Source organism: Tachysurus fulvidraco, chromosome 8 (assembly GCF_022655615.1).
Source record: "Tachysurus fulvidraco isolate hzauxx_2018 chromosome 8, HZAU_PFXX_2.0, whole genome shotgun sequence".
Classification (NCBI taxonomy): domain Eukaryota; kingdom Metazoa; phylum Chordata; class Actinopteri; order Siluriformes; family Bagridae; genus Tachysurus; species Tachysurus fulvidraco.
Window position 1 is genome coordinate 19380608 of NC_062525.1, and position 19461 is coordinate 19400068.

General features: G+C 36.1%; 1 protein-coding gene across 4 annotated transcripts in view; it reads left to right on the plus strand.

Moving 5' to 3' along the window:
• LOC113650988 overlaps nucleotides 1–12474 on the plus strand; it is a 142917-nt gene extending 130443 nt beyond the window's left edge. Inside the window, exons 12-19 of one of the 4 annotated variants that reach the window (XM_047816952.1) lie at nucleotides 8507–8590; nucleotides 9812–9823; nucleotides 9993–10079; nucleotides 10260–10355; nucleotides 10453–10471; nucleotides 10577–10634; nucleotides 10792–10866; nucleotides 11084–12474. In XM_047816952.1, coding sequence (XP_047672908.1) covers nucleotides 8507–8590; nucleotides 9812–9823; nucleotides 9993–10079; nucleotides 10260–10355; nucleotides 10453–10471; nucleotides 10577–10634; nucleotides 10792–10863 — 428 coding nt within the window. In that variant the 3' untranslated portion in view covers nucleotides 10864–10866; nucleotides 11084–12474. Of the gene's footprint in view, nucleotides 1–8506; nucleotides 8591–9811; nucleotides 9824–9992; nucleotides 10096–10259; nucleotides 10356–10452; nucleotides 10635–10791; nucleotides 10867–11083 lie in introns of those variants that run through there. The other 3 variants (XM_047816949.1, XM_047816950.1, XR_007143633.1) reach the window with 3 other exon arrangements.
• The last annotated feature ends 6987 nt before the right edge of the window (nucleotides 12475–19461 follow it).

Sequence of the window (19461 nt, forward strand, 5' to 3'; positions counted from 1 at the left end):
ATAGTGGAGGCAATGCAAGTAATGAATGGAAATTGGTAGAAACTCAAAAAAGAAAGAAAAATTGGGGACAGTGAAAAGGGAAATCACCAGGCAAGAAGGAGGAAAGAGGAGTATAAGGTATTGCTGAAGTTTGCTACTGAGTCCGTTAATGTCATAAACCCTTTGAAATGAACAAAAACAAAAATTAGGAACAATTGAAAGTATCAAGACATTGAGGGATGATGAATTGATATTGTTCTGTAAAGACGATAGATGGCCCTGGGAATAAAATCACTGATTGGACACAAAGTAATATGCTCAATCCCAGAAGAGAAGAATAGGGTTAGAGGTGTGATAACAGGGATCCCAACTGATGTTTCAGCTGAGAAAATCATAAGAAATATATCTGGGGCTGCAGTAAAGGATGTCAGGAGGCTCATTGCATTAGAAATAATGAAAAGACTGACAGACTCTCAGTAATGTTAAACTTTGATGAGAACAAATTGCCTGAGAGAGTATATTTAGGCTTTATGAGCTACAATGTCTGGCCATATGTTCCCCCGCCGCTAAGATGTTACAAATGCCAAAAATATGGCGCATTTTGTAAAGGAAAACAGAGATGTGTGCAGTGTGGTGGTGAGCATGAATATGGCAAATGTGGGCAAGGTATTAATCCAAGATGCTGTTATTGTGGAGGAGAGCACAGTGCAGGATACGGCGGTTGTTTAGTAAGAAAGAATGCAGTTAAAGTACAAAATGTCAGAGTGGCAGAAGGAATATCATATGCTGAGGCTATAAAGTAAGTAAAACAAGCACACAAAGTAATTGAAACAAGGACAACAGCACCACAACAAAAAACAGTGTTGAAAGAGCAAAGTAAAGAGAGTGAAGTGATTGTTGATAAAGTATCATTCGTAGCATTCATAGCAGAAGTGTTAAATTGTTCCTCCCAAACTGAAAGCAGGACAGAGAGAATTAAAATCATTATTAGAGCTGCAGAAAAGTATTTGGAGTTAGAGGATGTTACAGTAGATATGATAAATGAAAGGCTTAAGACACAAACAGTAATCAGTCAGACAGAATACAGTCAGGCATGTGGTGGTACATAATGGTGTTAACAATAATGCAATGGAATGCAAGAAGTTTAATGCCAATGGTCAAGAATTCAAAACATTTATTACAAATTAAGGAAATAGTCCGGACATTATATGTGTTCAAGAAACATGACTAAAATCTCAATTAAATGTTTTAATTCCTGGATACATTACATCAGAAGAGACAGAAATAAAGGAAATGGTGGTGGGGTAGCAACATTTATTAAACAAGATGTTGGGTATAGAAAAGTTGAGGTAAATGGGGAGCAAGAGGTTGTAGTGGTGGAAATATGGGAAGAGTCATTCTATAAAACGGGTGCCATTTCCACTTTGCAATTGTCCACATTTTCATTAAGAACAAACTTTTTTTTGTTACTTACAACTTTTAAATATTATGTTAATCCTCCAAAAAAACATATTTTCCCAACTCAGGCACACTTAATAATATCAATTTTATTCTGGCAAGGGAGTCTTTTTTTTCCACCCCGTCACGGAAAATATGTATGCCATAAGAGTAGTAAAACAAGAAATATATTTTTAAAATCTAATGTTTTCCTAATAGTAAAATGTCCCTTTTTGGAAACCATCAATAGAAAGTCTGTAATTTGAATAATTATTCTTAGTTTTTTAATGGCCTCATTGTTTGTACTTAAAAAACGAATACACTTAAAAAATACAAATAAAGTTACATTTGATTAGTCCACACAACAAGAACATCATTCAACATTAATTTATGTAAAATTTATTTTCATTTACATACATTTTTAACAAATTGACCCCGTGACGGGGTGGTAACTGATGTCACGGAGTGGTTCACTGTGACAGGGTGCTATGGACAAAGTGTGTATCTCTGTGGTATGCTTATTTTAAACTTTATAAAACTGTGGAGGGGAAACATTAACATAGGAAATTTAATGGAAAACTTTGGTCATGCTCTGAAAAGCTAAAAAAAGGGCATCATTACAGTGACTGGGAGAGTCGCATCCACACATCCCTTTGGATTTCCATGTGGCGGGATGTCACAGGCTGTGGTGCTTGAATGATTTCGAGCACATCATCGAAGAGATACCACAGCAAGTCATCTTTTGGAGGCCAGAAGAACCTGTTGACACCTACACGGTGCATACACTTTACCAGGGCATGCGTTTCATCTGTCTCCATGATGATCCCAGGATAAAGGTCATTGTCATATTTAAGCATGCACCACTTCCCAATGAGATCTCCACTTTCCCAAGCAATTGCTTCTGTTGGCACCTTTTGGGCTGTCATGTTAAAATGATGTGTTGTGAAGCATTGACATCTCAGCTGCTTTTGCGTGGAGCACATTATGGATGGCACTGGTGGAATCTTGCCTGGCATCTTTTCCATTGCCTGCTCAACAGCTTCAGATGATACATAAAACATCTTAACAGTTGTAGATGTTTCAGTTAGGGCCTTATATAGCTCATGGGCATCGGGTATGTCATGGCTGTTGGTCACCAGCTTGTCCGCTGTTCTTTTCGAGGTTCCCCCAACACCGTCTTGCCATGGCTTGCCTCAAAAAAGTTCCACGTTCCACCTTTTAGACCTCGTCTTGCAAGCTCTGTGCTGAAAAGGAAGAAATTTCCTTTCTGTTTGTATTGGGTACAAGGTCCATCACTCAGAAAGTGTAGAACAGATACATCTGGGTATGTGGCTTGCAGATAATTCAGCACCGGTTTCATGTGTTCCCATATAGCTGGGGGGCTTTTGTGTTTGGAGGGTGACACTGTGCTAAAACAGATGGGCTCTTTTTCACCACCTATGTACAAAACACCAGTGTGCAGAGTAGCTTTTTGGTGCGAGGAGCCAAAGTGAGGAGCCAAATGTGTAGTTTTCAGAGAAGTCAATGTGGATCACTGCCCCCTCTTTTGACAGGTTCTTCTTCAACTCTCTGCAGTAGGAGTATTGTTGATTTATGTTGAATGTGTGTCTTTTGAATTTATGGAGAAGAGTGTGGAATAACTCCACAAGATTGTCTTGTGTGTCCTCCATTGTTGTCTTCAATGTGATCTTGACAGAGGTTGGACCCTCCCTCGCATCTTCCCTTGCTTTCTCTGCTGTGGCCCATTGAGTGAATGCAACCTTTATCAGAATCCTTCATTTCACACATCTTCACATTCAAATGGGAAGCAGAACCACCCCGTCACATTCCTTACCACCACGGCACAATAAAACATGTGACGGGGTGGTATGTGACAGGGTGGTAAATATCATCCCAAAATGGCCACATGTCTCCCATGTGTTCAAGTTCCTCACCTAGCATACATGCATTCTATCTGAAATATAATTTTATTTGCATTAATAATCTTAAAAAATATATAAAAATTAGTTTTCCCTCTCTATCTTGCGTGACGGGGTGGTTGGTTTGAGCTTGACAGAAGCTGCCTAACATGAAAAATCAACATATAAAGAATGTAGAGTAATGTCAGGACTTGTCTGTTTTTGTTCTTGGCGGCAACAAGGCTCCAATGATGTCACTTCCGCTTTGTGATGTCATTTAAAGCAACAGTACATTATTTATTGATAAAACAAGTTAGTGTGATGGGGTGGTAAATCAAATTGAAGGACGCACACAAATCATAAAATATTTACAAAAAATATGGTTTATTTTGAATAAAATATATCTTCTGTGAAAAGGGACACAAATACAATTCTGAAAATAATATCTCTTTTTAAAAATACACAACTTATTTGGTGATATTTTGGATACAAATGTCATGTTGGTCAACATGGACATGTGAAAATGGCTATGTACTAATGCAAAATTATTAAAAATAGTATGTTATTCTTTAAGAATAGTGTTTTTATTATACATCATGCTAACAAGAGCACTTCAATAAATAACTTTAAGGTTTGTAAGCACATTTTGGGACATTTTTGTGCGCTATGCATCTCATCAAATGTTGCGGACCCAAATAGCACCCGTTTCGTAGAATGACTCGGAAGGTGTACACAGTATAAGAATAATTAACTTGTACAATCCATGTGACAGGTTAAGCAAGGATAAGCTAGAAACTATTGGAGGAAAAGGAAGTTATAAAGTGGTGTGGTGATTTTAATGCACACAGCACATTATGGGGGAGTACAAACAGATAGTAATGGATTGATTGTAGAAGACATGCTAGATTGGGGAGGATTAGTGTGTATCAATGATGGAAGCTATACAAGAGTGGATTTGTCAGTCTCTGAATGTTTTGCTAGAAAATGTGACTGTAAAGTATTAAATCAAAGTACAGTGTGTAGTGATCATTTCCCTATCAGCAGTACAATCGGTTTAGATATAGCACAAATTGTGGTGGAAAGATTGCCAAGGTGGAAATTTAAATCAGCCAACTGGGACAAATTTAAAGAGTTATGTCATAACAGAATGTTAGAAATCAGTAAGTCCATGGAAGATGTAGAGGATTTTAATTATAAGATATGTGAAGTTCTTCAAAGTACAGCTATAGAGGTAATAGGTAAGAAGAAGGCTGGTATCAGGAAGAAAGTCGTCCCATGGTGGAATGAGGAGTGTAGTGAGGCAATTAGGAAAAGGAATAAAGCATTTTAGAGAGTTAGAAAATCATTCAATTATAATGAATTTATTCGGATAAGCGGTAGAAAATGAGTGAGCTGAGTGAGTTAGTGAATTTATTAATTATAAACACAGGGCATAGTGAGGAGAGTAATACAGACATCTAAGAGAAACTGTTGGAGGGATTTTTGCAACAATATTGGGGAAGATATTGAAATGAATGAAGTTTGGAGTATGATAAGGAAAATGGGAGGAAAGCAAAGAAATAGCAGCATTAGTATATAACGATAAACTAGTCATATCAGACAGCGAAAAAGCGGAGGTACTAGCAGAAACATTTACTAAAGTGCACAGTAGTTCAAATTTGTCAGATGAAATGAGGAGGTATAGGGAACATATCCTGAATAAGTACCCTCAGCTATTGGATGAAAAAGGACCATCTGGATGTACTTTAGATTTAGAGTTTACTCTATAAGAGCTGAAGAAAGCGCTTGCAGGGGTTAAACAGTCTTTACCAGGAAGAGATGATATTTGTTACGAGATGGTAAAACATCTATCAGAGACATCATTAAGTATAATCTTAAGTCTTTTTAATAAGGTGTGGGAGTCAGGGAAGTTACCAGCTGACTGAAAGCATGCTGTTATAGTACCAATAGCAAAGCCAGGCAAGTAGCATACACAACCAAATAATTACAGGCCAACTAATGCTAACTAATGGAAAGGACGGTAAACAGCAGATTGGTGTATATCATTGAGAAGAATACAATTTTCTCACCATATCAAAGTGTTTTCCAGGAAAAGGGCGAAACACAATGGACTCTGTGCTGTTTGAAAGCTGAAATAAGAAAGGCACAAGTAAACAAGTGTTAGTAGGAGTATTTTTTGATGTTGAAAAAGCTTATGACATGATGTGGAAAGAGGGACTTTTAATTAAATTAGAAAAAATGGAAATAAAAGTTAGAATGTATAATTGGATCAATAATTTCTTGTTTAAAATAACTATGCAAGTTAGGGTGGTCTGAATTGTCTCAGATATATCAAATATAGAATGGAAAACCTTAAGGAAGTGTTAGCAGTCCTATTCTGTTTAATCTAATGATCAATTATATTTTTAATCAGATAGGGGATAGGAAGGTCTTTGTATGTAGATGATGGCACGCTGTGGAAAAGGGGCCACAATGTGGGGCATGTGGGGAAGTGTATGCAGAACGCTGTTAAAAAAGTAGAAAATTGGGCTAATGAATGGGATTTCCGTTTCTCTGTAGCAAAAAGTCAGGTGATCTGTTTTACAAAAAGAAAAATCAATCCAATAATGAATATTAAAATGTATGATCAGCAATTGGAGCAAGTGTCAGTAATTAGATTTTTGGGAATATGGATGGATTCAAAATGTAATTTTCAAGCTCATATTCAGAAAATGGTAGACAAAGGTAAAAAAGTGATAAATGTAATGAGGTGTTTATCAGGAGTTGAATGGGGGGCATGTCGTCAGTCTCTTAAAAGGATTTATTGTGCACTGATAAGAGCAGCTATTGACTATGGCAGCATGGTGTATAGTTCTGCATCTAAAACACACCTGTTAAAGATTGAAGCAATTCAATCACAAGCTATGCAAATATGTTGTGGAGCAATAAAAACATCTCCAATAACAGCAGTACAAGTAGAGATGGTGAAATGCCTCTAGAAATCTGAAGGCTCAAATTAAAGATGAGATATCGGATCAATGTGAAGGGACAATTGGATAGTCATCCAGTTAAGAAAGTTTTGAAGAATTGCTGAGAATATGAGTATAAAAAAACTATCAAGCTTTGGATGGACTGCAAATGAGGAAGTACAGAATTTGGGAATTAGTGACATCAATATTGCTCCTTCTGTGGCAACTTCAGCAATTCCTCCTTGGAAATTAATACTTTTAATTTAGTTGTATTTAAACTTGCCTTTTTAACTCATTACAACGCTAACTAAATGAGAACCCTGAGCTTGTTTCTTTGCAACGAGACGGTTCCATCTGGGGGTAAAATAGGAGACAATGACCCCTGAAGTGTGTTGCTTATGTCCAGTTTATTCCGTTGTTTTGTTTTGGTTGCCGTCACTGCAGAAATCCCCGCTTCACACAGATAGCATGTCGGAAATGGCGATAGGGATTTAAGTGCTGTGGTGACAATCTCAGGGTATTCCGCCATGACTTTAATCAGAACACCGGCAGAGTTTCTAACTTTCTAACGACGTCTGTTTTGTACTCATTTTTGCTCATTTGTGGGTTAAATTTGAGCAAACACAATATACACGTACACCAAGCACTGTTAAACATGAGAAAGTACCGGTGAGCAGAGAGAAGAGCGATACACACCTTCTCTCTCCACCAGAGCTACAACACCACTGCCGCTTGCAGCCGCTTAGCTCCAGACGTCACCTAAACCCGGCCCGATAGCATGATATTTTGCGCATGCGCGGTATTGGTGCGGCTTTAGGTGACGTCTCTCAGCTCCCGGTTAACCTCGCGTCCATGGAAAGTCGCACAAACCCGAGAGAAATACACCACAGTAAATAAAATGGAAATAATTTAATGTTCCTTGGGCGGCCCGGTACCATTTGGTCCCGCGGATTGGGGACCACTGTGATAGAGGAACAAAAGGTAGACACTTTTATCATATTCAAAAGAAAGTAGGGCGAGAAAGAAAGTTTGGCAACAGGAAAGAAGATGTGTTTATGTCAAGAATGCGTCTTGGACATTGTGCATTAAATCAGGGTCTGTATAAAATGGGGAAACTGTGATAAATGTGGTCAAGCAGAATCAGTAGTGCACACACTTATAGAGTGTGATGCATGTGAAGGAGCAGGAATTAAACTAATTCAAGCTTTAATATTCTTTGGTATAAATGATTTATCTCTTCAGGTTCTATTAGGAAATTAATCAAAACAGCCTAGGATATTCCCTGAATTAGTTATTTTCTTAAAACAAACAAGACTGATCAATAGAATTTAACATATAGTTGTATTATTAATTAATTTATTAATTTATTTATTTTTAAACTTCCCAACCATTATGCGCTCCACACTCCAGTCCAGTAGGTGGCGGTAAATGCACCTTAAGTTGGTTTGCCATCCACCATTAAAAATCAAAAGAAGAAGATGGCCGCCGCCCTGGAAGTGAATATCCCAGATGGCCGCCGACCTGGAAGTAGTGTAGCAAAGCAGGAAGTGTGTAGAGAGTGCTGACAATTTTATTCCCATAATATTTCTGTAATAGTGAAACACAGCAGATAATAAATACATCCTCCAGTTTCAGCCATGTGTCTCAGTCCGTATCCTATTATATCAAATAAAACAGCTTTTAATGAAAGAAAGTCAGTCATTCTGGAGTGATTATTACTTTGATAAGAAAGTATGAGGTTTGTAGATTCTGTAGTGTGCAGCAGATTTAATAACTTCAGTAAGACCAGTGACAGATGTGTCATGTGGAGATGAAGGTGATGGAAATAGAGCTGTTTGTTGTTGCAGGTGATTTATTCCTGATATTATTGTTGTTGCTCCTGGAGTTTGTTAGAGCCTCAGTGTCGATCTACATCCATTATAATTTGGATATTGATGTGAAAGGTAAGTACCAGTCCTGTTTCATTACTGTTTATTGTTAGAGGAGAAGCTTTTCCACTGGATGATCCTCACATGGTTTTGTGTACATAAGAAGTTCTAATAGTTTTATTAAAAGCTGAACAGGAAGTCGATCAGGAAGCTAAGAGCTGAAAGTTAAGAATCATCCAGTACAAAAGCTTGACTCTGTGTTTTAGCTTTAAATGTGTTTTACTGCAGTTTAGTGAATTATTTGTACACTGAACATTCAGGTAATAACAGTGTCATGATCACATTGGTGTAAAATATTTGTGTGTTTTTTTTGTAGAACGTGACGCATTGGTCTGTGTGACTACATTCCTCCAAGTCTTGTCCCTGATTACACTGTTTACATATCTAAACGATTCAAAAGGTAGTCATTACTTTTTAAATCTTTTTCAGATGCCTTTTATTTTGAAAGCATATTTTTAACAACTAATAAATTCAAGTCATTTAAACAGAAATGTTTAAAGCTACATTACAATTATATGTTTTACAGCATTAGAAAATGAGTTTTTTAACCACTGTATTTTTACAGATGCCTTAAAAAGTGTAAACATATTTATACACAACATTGTTGGTGTTTGTTAATGTCAGTGATTATGTCGAAAAAATCATGTGAAATGTTAATTTTGTAGAAACAAGTTACATTTAGAAATTCATGTTAGATGAATCTGTAACTCTGACAAATAAGAGATGATGTAGAGATAAAGACATGAAACTTGTGTTTCGGTCTGCATTTTATCTCTGACTAGGTTTATTGATGTAGTTTATATCAGTGCTCTCTAACGTGGGTTTCTCCTGCTGGTATTCTTAGAGCTTGACCTGTTTATAGAGAACATTATTCTATACAGAGCAGGATGCAGACAGATCAGTGTAGAAATGTGTCCTTGGTTAATGGGGAACGTCTGAGCTCAGAATTTTATATGATGAATTTACAGTTACAACAAACAGCTTAGACGTTACAGCTAATGAATTTCAATTTTTATTAACAAACACAAAAGAACAGATTCTCCAGATCTGTGATATTTAAAATTATAAATCCTCCTCAGAGCATCTCCTCTCTGTTACAGACCAAATATCATTAACATTTGCTTCTATGACTGTAATATATTGTAATAATAAATGTTATTGTTTCTATAGTAACAGCTCATGTACAAGTAAAAGCTCTGTTATTTAACAAAGAAAAGCATATCATTATTCCTGTGGTTTTCTGTTAGAAGACATTGTGAAGATTTTTATCACTTACACTGTAGAAGCTGTACACAGTCTTTTTTTACCAGCCTCTTTTTTCCTATTTAGACAAAAAAATAATAATAATTTAGAATAATTCACCAACATTCAGAATAATACAGGAGAAATTAGCAGCCAGGTAACTAATGAAATACACAAGATTACTTAATCATTAAGAAGTGAACAGGGAAGAGATTTTGTTTCTATCACAGACTTCAGTGACTTTGCTTTATTAATCACTGATGAAGATCCAGATTCAGAATCTGAGTCCAGGTTACTAATGAAATTCACATAATTAGTTCATCATCAAGAACTGAACAGTAAAGAGACTTGACCAATGACTTTGCTTTATTATCCACAGCGACACAGCGAGGTGAGTAAAAATGATTTTCTACCACAGTAAACTGCCACATCGCAATAAACATGTATCTGAGTTTACATCAAGGCCATAAAAGACCTTTATACTAAATTACAAAACTATAAACTTGAGTTGAAATGGAAAAGTGAATGTTTTCTCTAATTCTCTTGTCTTTGTATTGTAGGTCATTTGGTTGTGTTCATGTTTGGTACAGTGGGGGTTGTGTTTGTGAATGCTGTTGTGTTATCAGTAGAGCTGATCCTAAAAGCACGTGAGTGAGCTGTGTGGTCTGTGGTTTAACAATAATACAACATTCATCACTGTAAAATATGTTAGTGTGAAATTACTGACAGATAAATATGATATTAAACACAACAATGTTGCTGAAATCAGTCCAGTTAATATTTACATGTGGAACTTTCTTTTCTTTTCCACCCATAATTATAAACAGGAAATGGTGAGCGTACAGTGGATCTGCGACTTATTCTCCTACCGACTGAAAGTGTATTTGCTGCGTGCTACACTGCTTTACTAATATCTGCTTTCTGTAAGTATGATCTACTGGATGTGTTTAGTACTTGTGTTCACTCTAAACATGATTAGTTTCTGTTCTAAAAGACTGTCATGGTTTTTCTTTCACACAGGGAAGGATAACAGAGAAGAGTATGTGTGTATTTTTAAGGGATATAAATATACAGAACAATTTATTTTACTTGTCAGTTTTGTTCAGAATGAAGACATGATTGTTTTTTATTCTCATTATTACAGGTTTAGAGAAGACATAGAGAAGCTGCGACAGAAATGTGTGTGTAAACAGAGACAGAGGGTCAGTATATGACTGTGTGGAATATTTAACATGGAATAAATAGAAGCTTTCAGCAAAAACTGGTTAACATCATTAACTTTTGTGCAGTTTCTACATTCTACATATGAGACAAATAAGCAGAACATTTCCTAAAGATTATGTCTCATCTTTAACACAGGATTCACCTCCACAAAGTAATGAACATGAACTGGAGAGTCTGGCTTCTGTTCCTCAGCCCTCAGGATCTTAGCAGGTAAGAAAAATCCCACATTATTTTATTCTACAGTAATTGTGTATATATAGATGAAACAAATAAACAATAAAATTTATTATTTGTTATAAAGAAAAATAATAAAATCTGATCCACAATTTATTTATATAGATTTATTACATGTTCAGCTGTATACAGTATCTCCCTGTGTTAATAGACAGAGTGATACATTTTCTTATTTATCTCACATTTGTCTCAGGAATATTCTAGTAATAAAGTGGACATCGAGTGTCTCAACAAACCCAAACCATCACCCCTCCACCACCACGCTTCACACTTGGTTTAATCTGCTTTATAGCTCTATAGGTGACATGATGTTGCTTTTGGGGTTTTATTTATGACTGAACATTAAACAGTCTGACATTGGACTGAATTTGCTGAGACACTCACTAATGAAACATACAGAGCATCTGTATTAAAGGTTCTCCTCACATGTAAACAGTCCTTCTAACTGTAGAATGGTGAATCCTGACTTCTGGCTGTTGTCCTTTCTCCTTGGTATGATGTAGACTCACACCCGAGTGCTCCAGAACCCCAAACTGACCAAAGTTCTGCTTTTATACACGTAGTCACACATCACTGATGATGAAATAATGTTGTGGATTTCATTAGTAACCTGCCTGCTAATTACTCTGCAGGAAGTAGGAAGGGTTGTACTTTGGGAGAAAAATTATTAACTGAGGTTATTTGTTTCTTTATAGATGTTAATGAGAACCACACAATTATTATTTAGGCTCTGATACATAAAAATATAGAATTGAAGTTAGGTGTCATTTCCCCAGAACTCTGCACTGGTTTTATCATTTCAAAGTTTTTTTAAATGCCTGTAATGTGTTATATTTTTTTAGTTATTTTTTTATTAGGTTATTATTATTATTTTTTTTACAATCCTTAGTGTGATACTTAAATGTGAATCTCTTGTCTTCGTGTTTGCTTCTCCAATATAATTGTTTTTATTATTTAATTGGCGGGAATTATGACTTGATTTATTAATTAATTGACTATTTTGCGACATAGAGTACAGATAAGGATTTAAACTCTGTCATTTAAAAAAATTATTTTACTGTTTTATTCATCTGCCACATTCACCTTTATTTATGACACGATAGTCCGTTATCAGATATCTGTGTATAAATATTCAGGGATAAAGTTTTCTATTCGTTTATGGAGCTCAGAAATGATATTTTTATATACAGAGCAAAACGATCAGTATACATATTATCTAAGTATTTCATGTAAGAGTGATGAGTGACAGGTACGAAAAGTAAAAAAAACAAAAACTATTTCTATAATTGTGTATACCGTTCATTACATAATGTTCTGTGTGTTAAAACACTGAATTTTTAATATAACATTTTTTTGTAAATGTATATAGTTATTTTCTTTTACTTTTTATATGATTCAGTGTGTACAGAATAATATTTTGTGTAACAGAAATACAGTATTTCATGTTGCTTTTGTTCTACTTTATTATTGTTACTAAATCTCATGTGCTGGATCTATAATATATTCAGCCATATGAGTGTGGAGCTTCCTGGTTTGTTATAATAATAATGAAACATAAATAAATTCATTTATATTGTTTCATCACTGTGTTTATTATTTTTGACTACAGATGTTGGTGTGTTTTGTTGTTTGGCTGTAGAAAATGAATGAATGAATGAATGAATGAATTGGATAATTTAGAAAGGTGTTTCTACATTAAAATTCTGAACAGAAACAATACTCTAGTGTTTCGTGTCTCCTGTGTCCCACAACACTCCTCTTTAGTCAGAAACCAGCTAAAGTGGAAGACAATAATATTTAATACAATTCTGTTTTGGGGGCACGGTGGCTTAGTGGGTAGCACGTTCGCCTCACACCTCCAGGGTTGGGTTTCGTTGCCCGCCTCCGCCTTGTGTGCACAGAGTTTGCATGTTCTCCCCGTGTTTCCTCCCCCGGTCCAAAGACATGCATGGTAGGTTGATTGGCATCTCTGGAAAATTGTCCGTAGTGTGTGATTGCGTGAGTGAATGAGAGTGTGTGTGTGCCCTGTGATGGGTTGGCACTCCGTTCAGGGTGTATCCTGCCTTGATACCCGATGACGCCTGAGATAGGCACAGGCTCCCCGTGACCCGAGGTAGTTCGGATAAGCGGTAGAAAATGAATGAATGAGTGAGTGAGTGAGAGAATTCTGTTTTGTAAGAAATAAAAAATGTGTGAAAATAAAACGATGTTGAAGATCTTAATAAAGAACAAGTTTATACCAGTATAGCAGTGACAAAATACATGACGTACTTTGGGTTCATCGGAGTCAATAAGAACCCCGAGCAAATCCTGCTCAAGCATTTTATACAGTTTTCCCTTTTGGTAATTTAAATGAAGTTCTGCTTTGAATATGTATTGAGTGTAAGAACTGAATGTCTCCCAAATGGCTGGGCAACACATTGTTATTTAGCCAGATGTCTTTAAATGTTAATCATGGTCACGTACACCTTGTCTTGGTATTGTTACAGTTATCAACCAAGTGGTCACTTTAAATGGTAATCAGGGTGACGTACACCCTTTGTTCATGGTGATCCTTGATGTCCTGCTGCCGCTCCCAGACTAACGATTGAATCAAGTTTATACACTTAAAATCCTAAACATATTACCTTATGATACTTAAACCTTTTTTTTGGAATGAGCTCTTTTAGATGTGTACTTTGGAGTGGAATTTGGATGCAGTTATCTGTAATTTCTTACACTCCCCCCTTTGATGCGTTTGGCCCTGAAGCATCACATCACTTCCTTAATACAGATCACCTGCCCAGTGGCGGTAAAGCCCTGCCTAGGATGTTTCCCTTTGGAGACTCTTACCCGTCATCGAAACCTCACCTCACGCACATGTTATTCCATAAGGCAAACTTATCACAGGTTTTCTTCTTAAAATTTGGTTCTATGTAAAATGTTACTTAGGTTTGGAGCAGAGACATTCAGAAACCATCACAGCCAACGGGAACGTCCCACATTGATCACTGAATTATCTGCAATCTGCCGTCTCAACATGGTACACATACAGCATAACATAATGCATTGACAAAGAATGAGAAAGATGCATACACAAACTGCAGTTTTGAAGGTTACATCCCAAATCATATCAGAATATGCAATAACCAAATCACCATCATGCATTTGTTTAGTCAAAACATTATCCTTTCCTACCAGACCTTGTTGAGCTTTGACAATATGGTCATCCTTTCTTTGCATTATGATATAATGACTAACATATTATATAAAATATATTATTATATATTTTGGTAACTCAAAATCAAATTCTGGGACATCTTCCTCAATGACTAGTTGTCCTCTGGATCCAATGACATTGTCTGTAGGGTGAAATTTACATATAGAAAGTAATATTTTCCTATGAACCAAGCTGTCTCTGGTATTATACAATGTAAGGTACCATTAATCGGACAAAGTGTTAACATTTGGTTATCATTAGATAGAAAAGTGATCAAGAGTTGTGGTGACATGTTTTCCTGTTTGAAACTCTCTTGTAAAATTATTGTGGACATGCGTTAGATTGATTTCACAAGTCTCTTAGTGTGGGATGCCCCACATAATGGTTGTTTTTCCAAGGCATCACACTCACAAATAAAACCAAAGTAGTTTTGTCACAGCATTCTATTTCCAGCCATTCTCGCCATTCTCCCCATGGTATCTATGTGATAAACCTAAAAGTCCTTCGTTTACTTTAATAAATTCTGTAATATTCCCAAATTGTCCATGCTCAGAATCCTTTCAAACAATTTTTCAAATGCTTTCAAATCCTTGGGATTATTTACTTGAATATGTTCTCTGAGGAGGTGATGAACTGGTTGCAAAAACACTGTGATATCTCAGGAACGCTGTTGTCAAGAAGACCTTATACATTCCTGTTACACTCTCTGTTACACTGTTCATCTGGGTCTGGAGATCATGCTATAAGGTTCACCAAGACCGGAACATGGATCCATTGTAGATAAGCACTTTGGGACAGTGTTGGGCACTCTTGTATCTTTAATGCTGTCATGAGAGCTGCCTTTCTTGTCCATTCCCACATCTTTATTTCTTTTTGATCTGAAAAACACTTTATGAATTTACAAATTTATACTCCCCCTCCCCCTTTTTTAAAACACACACACACAAAAAAATACAAACACATACAACATAAACTTGCCTATTTACATGGCCCTGAGGTGGGGCAAGATGGCGTGTTGAACAGTCGCTCGCGTCAGAGACGGAAGAGAAATGGTCCCAAATTTGATTATCTGCTGATGAAAACGCTCCGAACAATTAAAAAGTATGATCAAACCGGCTAGACTGATAATTAAAGAAGGGGACAGTGCAAAAAAGCAAGTTGCGATGAGCACAAAGATGTTCGAACAGTTTACAGACCATGACTACGATATGGAGGCTAACACAATTAGTAAAAGAAAAGATTTGACTACGCCATTAACTCCGAGCAAGATTTCGGCTGGAAAAAAGAGCAAAACTACTTTAGAGGAAAACGAGGTATCTAACCTGACCATACTGGAAGCCATTCAGAGTTTAGAGAAGAACTTTAATGAGCAACTGACGCAATTGCGAGAGCAAGCTAAGCAGAGTAGCAGCATGATTGCTAGCCTCTCCAAAGCAGTGCAGTTCAATGCTGAAGAAGTCAAGGAATGCAAAGGGAAAGTCATCGAGTTAGAAAAGTGCAATGAACGTCTGTGCAAAGAAAATCAAGAGCTTAAAGAGAGAATCAGGGACCAGGAGAGATATCCGATGCGATGGTGTCTGAAACTGAAAGGTTTATCAGAAAAAAAAGGACGAAAACATTAGAACAGACGTCATACGACTGTTCAAGGAAATCGCCCCTGACATGGAACAGCGACAGTTCGAAGAAGCGATTGATATTGTGCACAGAGTCGGACGAAAAGATGACAACAGGAATAGACATGTAGTTGTGTTATTTGTCCGGAGACTTGTCAAGGAGGAGTTATGGCGTCGCTGCAAGGATTCCCCGGTGTGCAGAGAGAAAGGTGTCCGCCTCGCCGAGATGCTACCACTAGGGGATAGAGAGGCAAGGAAAAAACTGTGGCCGCAGATTGAACAGGCTCGTCGGGAAGGAAAGCGTGCCTACTACCGCGGGCCGCATGGATACATAGAGGGTCGTCGAATTGGTTAAACGAAAGAAAGGTTTGATCTACTGATATTAGAGGTCTGGAGTGTGGTAAGTGGACATGGGACTATTGTTGCATTTACAAATCAGCGTTAGTAAGCTTTAAACCAAGTTCTTGATATTCTTCTTTTTTCTTTTTTTAGTTTCTTAGTTTGTGATATCTCCTGTTCAGTAATGTTCAAGTGTTCAGTCTCAGTTGCTTCGTTAAATGTGAGGGGTCTAAAAGATTTAGTCAAAAGAAAAGCATTATTTTTATTTTGTAAAGGGCGAAAATCACATTGTTTGTTACTACAAGAAACTCATTCTTCCGAAGTGGATGTTTAATTTTGGTCTAATCAATGGGGTGATCGAATACTGTTTAGTCATGGGACCAATAAATCTGCTGGTGTTGCAGTTTGTTTTAATAGATTTCCAGGTGATATAGTTTCATACAGGTCAGATAACCAAGGTCATTGGCTAATGGTGGTTCTAAAAATTGAAGGGTTTTTTTTTCTTACTAACTAATGTGTATGGTCATAGAACTGTTGCCCAGAATAAACAAATGCTTGAAGAAATTACAAGTACTTTATCAGAACTCAAAATAGTTTACCCTACAGACTTTGTTTTAATGGGAGGTGACTGGAATATGACACCGACTAAATTTGACACTTACCACTTAAACCATACAATGGGGGAATTTATGAATAAAAATCACCTAAGAGATATTTGGAGATTCCGAAATCCAGGTGTAAAACAATATTCCTGGTTCAAACCAAATAATACCTGTAAATCTAGGATTGACTACTGGCTGGTGGATTACATGCTTGGAGAACTTGCCTCAGATATCTTGATTTCTAAAGCACCATTAACAGATCATTGTATTGTAGAAATGAAATTAAATCCAGTTGATAGAATAAAGAAAAATAAAGGCTACTGGAAATTTAATGCTAATCTGTTAAAAAATGAAGAATATTGTACAAAGATAAAAGAAATAATAATTAAAATTGAAAATAATGAGTCTATGAATGGTTTCTGCTGTAAATGGGAATTTGTAAAATATAGAATTAGAGAAAGTTCCATAAAATTTAGTAAGGAGATTGCCCTTAGAAAAAGAAGAGAAGAAAGTAACTTGTTCCAAGAAATTAGTAAGTACTGTGATAAGGCAGAATTAAACAGTGAAGATAAAAACAAACTATTGATATTGCAGTCCAAATTAGATGATATGTATTGCAAAAGAGCTCAAGGTGTGTTTGTGAGATCGCGAGCGAAGTGGATGGAGCAAGGAGAAAAGAACACCTCGTACTTCAGCAATTTAGAGAAGAGAAGACAGGAAAATAAAGCAATATCAAGCCTACTGATAAATGGATCAGAGTGTAAGGATATTAAGACCATTGAAAAGACAGTCTTTGCATTTTATAATAACCTCTACACTTCTGCATATTTCCAACAACATTCCTCAAATTTTCTGAATAAAACTGAAGACTTCATACCCAAGATTGATGGTTCATTTAAAGAACTTTGTGAGTCAGAATTAAAAATTGAAGAATTGGATGACGTGAGCTTGAGATTATCATTGAATAAATCCCCAGGTACGGATGGGCTCACAGCCGAATTTTATAGATTCTTTTGGAAAGATATCAGACAAATGTTATTTAAGGCAATTCAAGAATGCATAGCTAAGAACGAATTAATGACTACCATGAAACAGGGCTTAATAATACTTATTCCCAAACATGGCAAAGACAAAAGATTGCTAGATAATTTAAGACCCATTACGCTTTTGAATACTGATTATAAATTATTATCAGGAATGATTGCAGCTAGAATGAAAAAAGGCTTGCCCCAGATAATAAGTGAAACACAATCTGGCTTCCTGGCTGGAAGATCTATTCATAATAACATACGATTGGTTTTAGATTTAATCGATTATAGTCATACGTTTGTAGATCAGGGTTTCATTGTTTTTTTAAATTTCTACAAAGCTTTCGATTCGGTAGAACATCCCTTTATCGTAGAAACTTTAAATCTTTTTGGTTTTGGACAGAAATTTACAAATTTAATTAGTCTGCTTTACAAGGATATGAACAGCTGTGTATCTCTGGAACATGGCACATGTTCACGGTTCAGAGTTAAGAGGGGCATTAGACAGGGCTGCAACAGCTCGCCTTTATTATTCATATTGGTTGCTGAACTACTGTCTATCATGATTAAAATTAATAAATCTGTTGGCTTAAACATCATGGGAAAACACATTGTCATAAGTCAGTTTGCAGACGATACGACTCTATTTCTAAAAGATGAAAGGCAGATCTCCACAGCGTTGGAGTCAATCAGTCAGTTCTCAAAAGCATCAGGTGTTACATTGAACATTAAAAAATGTGAAATTCTTGCTTTACACGATCATCCAGCTCGCACAATTGAGAATATACAGGTTAAAACAGAAGTCAGATATTTGGGCATCACGGTCACCAGACACAAGGAAGTAAGGGAAAAAGAAAACATTCTTAGAAATATCGATAAATGTAAAGTAATATTGAATTCCTGGCTACAAAGGGATATAACAATTTTCGGTAGGGTTTTATTATCCAAGATGGAGAGTATATCCAGAGCTATTTACCCTGCCTTCTCTTTAGAAATATCTGATAATATGTCCAATTTATTAAACAAGATAAATTTCCAATTTATTTGGAAGGATAAATGCCATTACATTAGAAAAGCTGACATGATTAAGAGTATTGAAGAGGGTGGCATGAATGTCATAGATTTTTCTGTGATGAATGGTGTACTTAAATTGAAATGGTTGAAGTCCTTTATTTGTCACAAAGATGCTTTTTGGTTTACTATCCCAAATGCTATTTTTCAAAAGATGGGTGGAATTGATCTTCTTTTGCGTTGTGACTATGATGTATACAAATTACCTGTAAGATTATCTGATTTTCACCAACAAGTTCTTCTGTACTGGAAACTAATGTTTAAACACAACTTTACACCACACAATACACCTTTGTGGAACAACAGATATATTCTGAGTAATAGGAAATCATTGTTTTTCGGTACTTGGATGGAAAAAGGTATATGGGCAGTAAGTCATTTGATGGATAATTCTGGTAATTTGCTATGTTACAGTGACTTTTGTCATAAATTTAGTTTCAAATACCCAATTAGAGAATACAATAAAGTAATAAAGGCCATCCCAGCATCCCTGATGATAATGATTCAGCAGTTTGTAATATATTCTAACTCTCAATCAGAAATGAGATCGCATTGCATTGAAGGTATTAATTTAAATAGCAGACAGTTTACAAGTAAGTTTATTAGAAATATCTTATCTAAGCAGTATTACCCTAATCAACTGAAAAGAAATTATGTTCTACAAGACTTTAGTGTGGAAAAAGCGAAAAAAAATAAGGAAACGATATTTATCATACCCA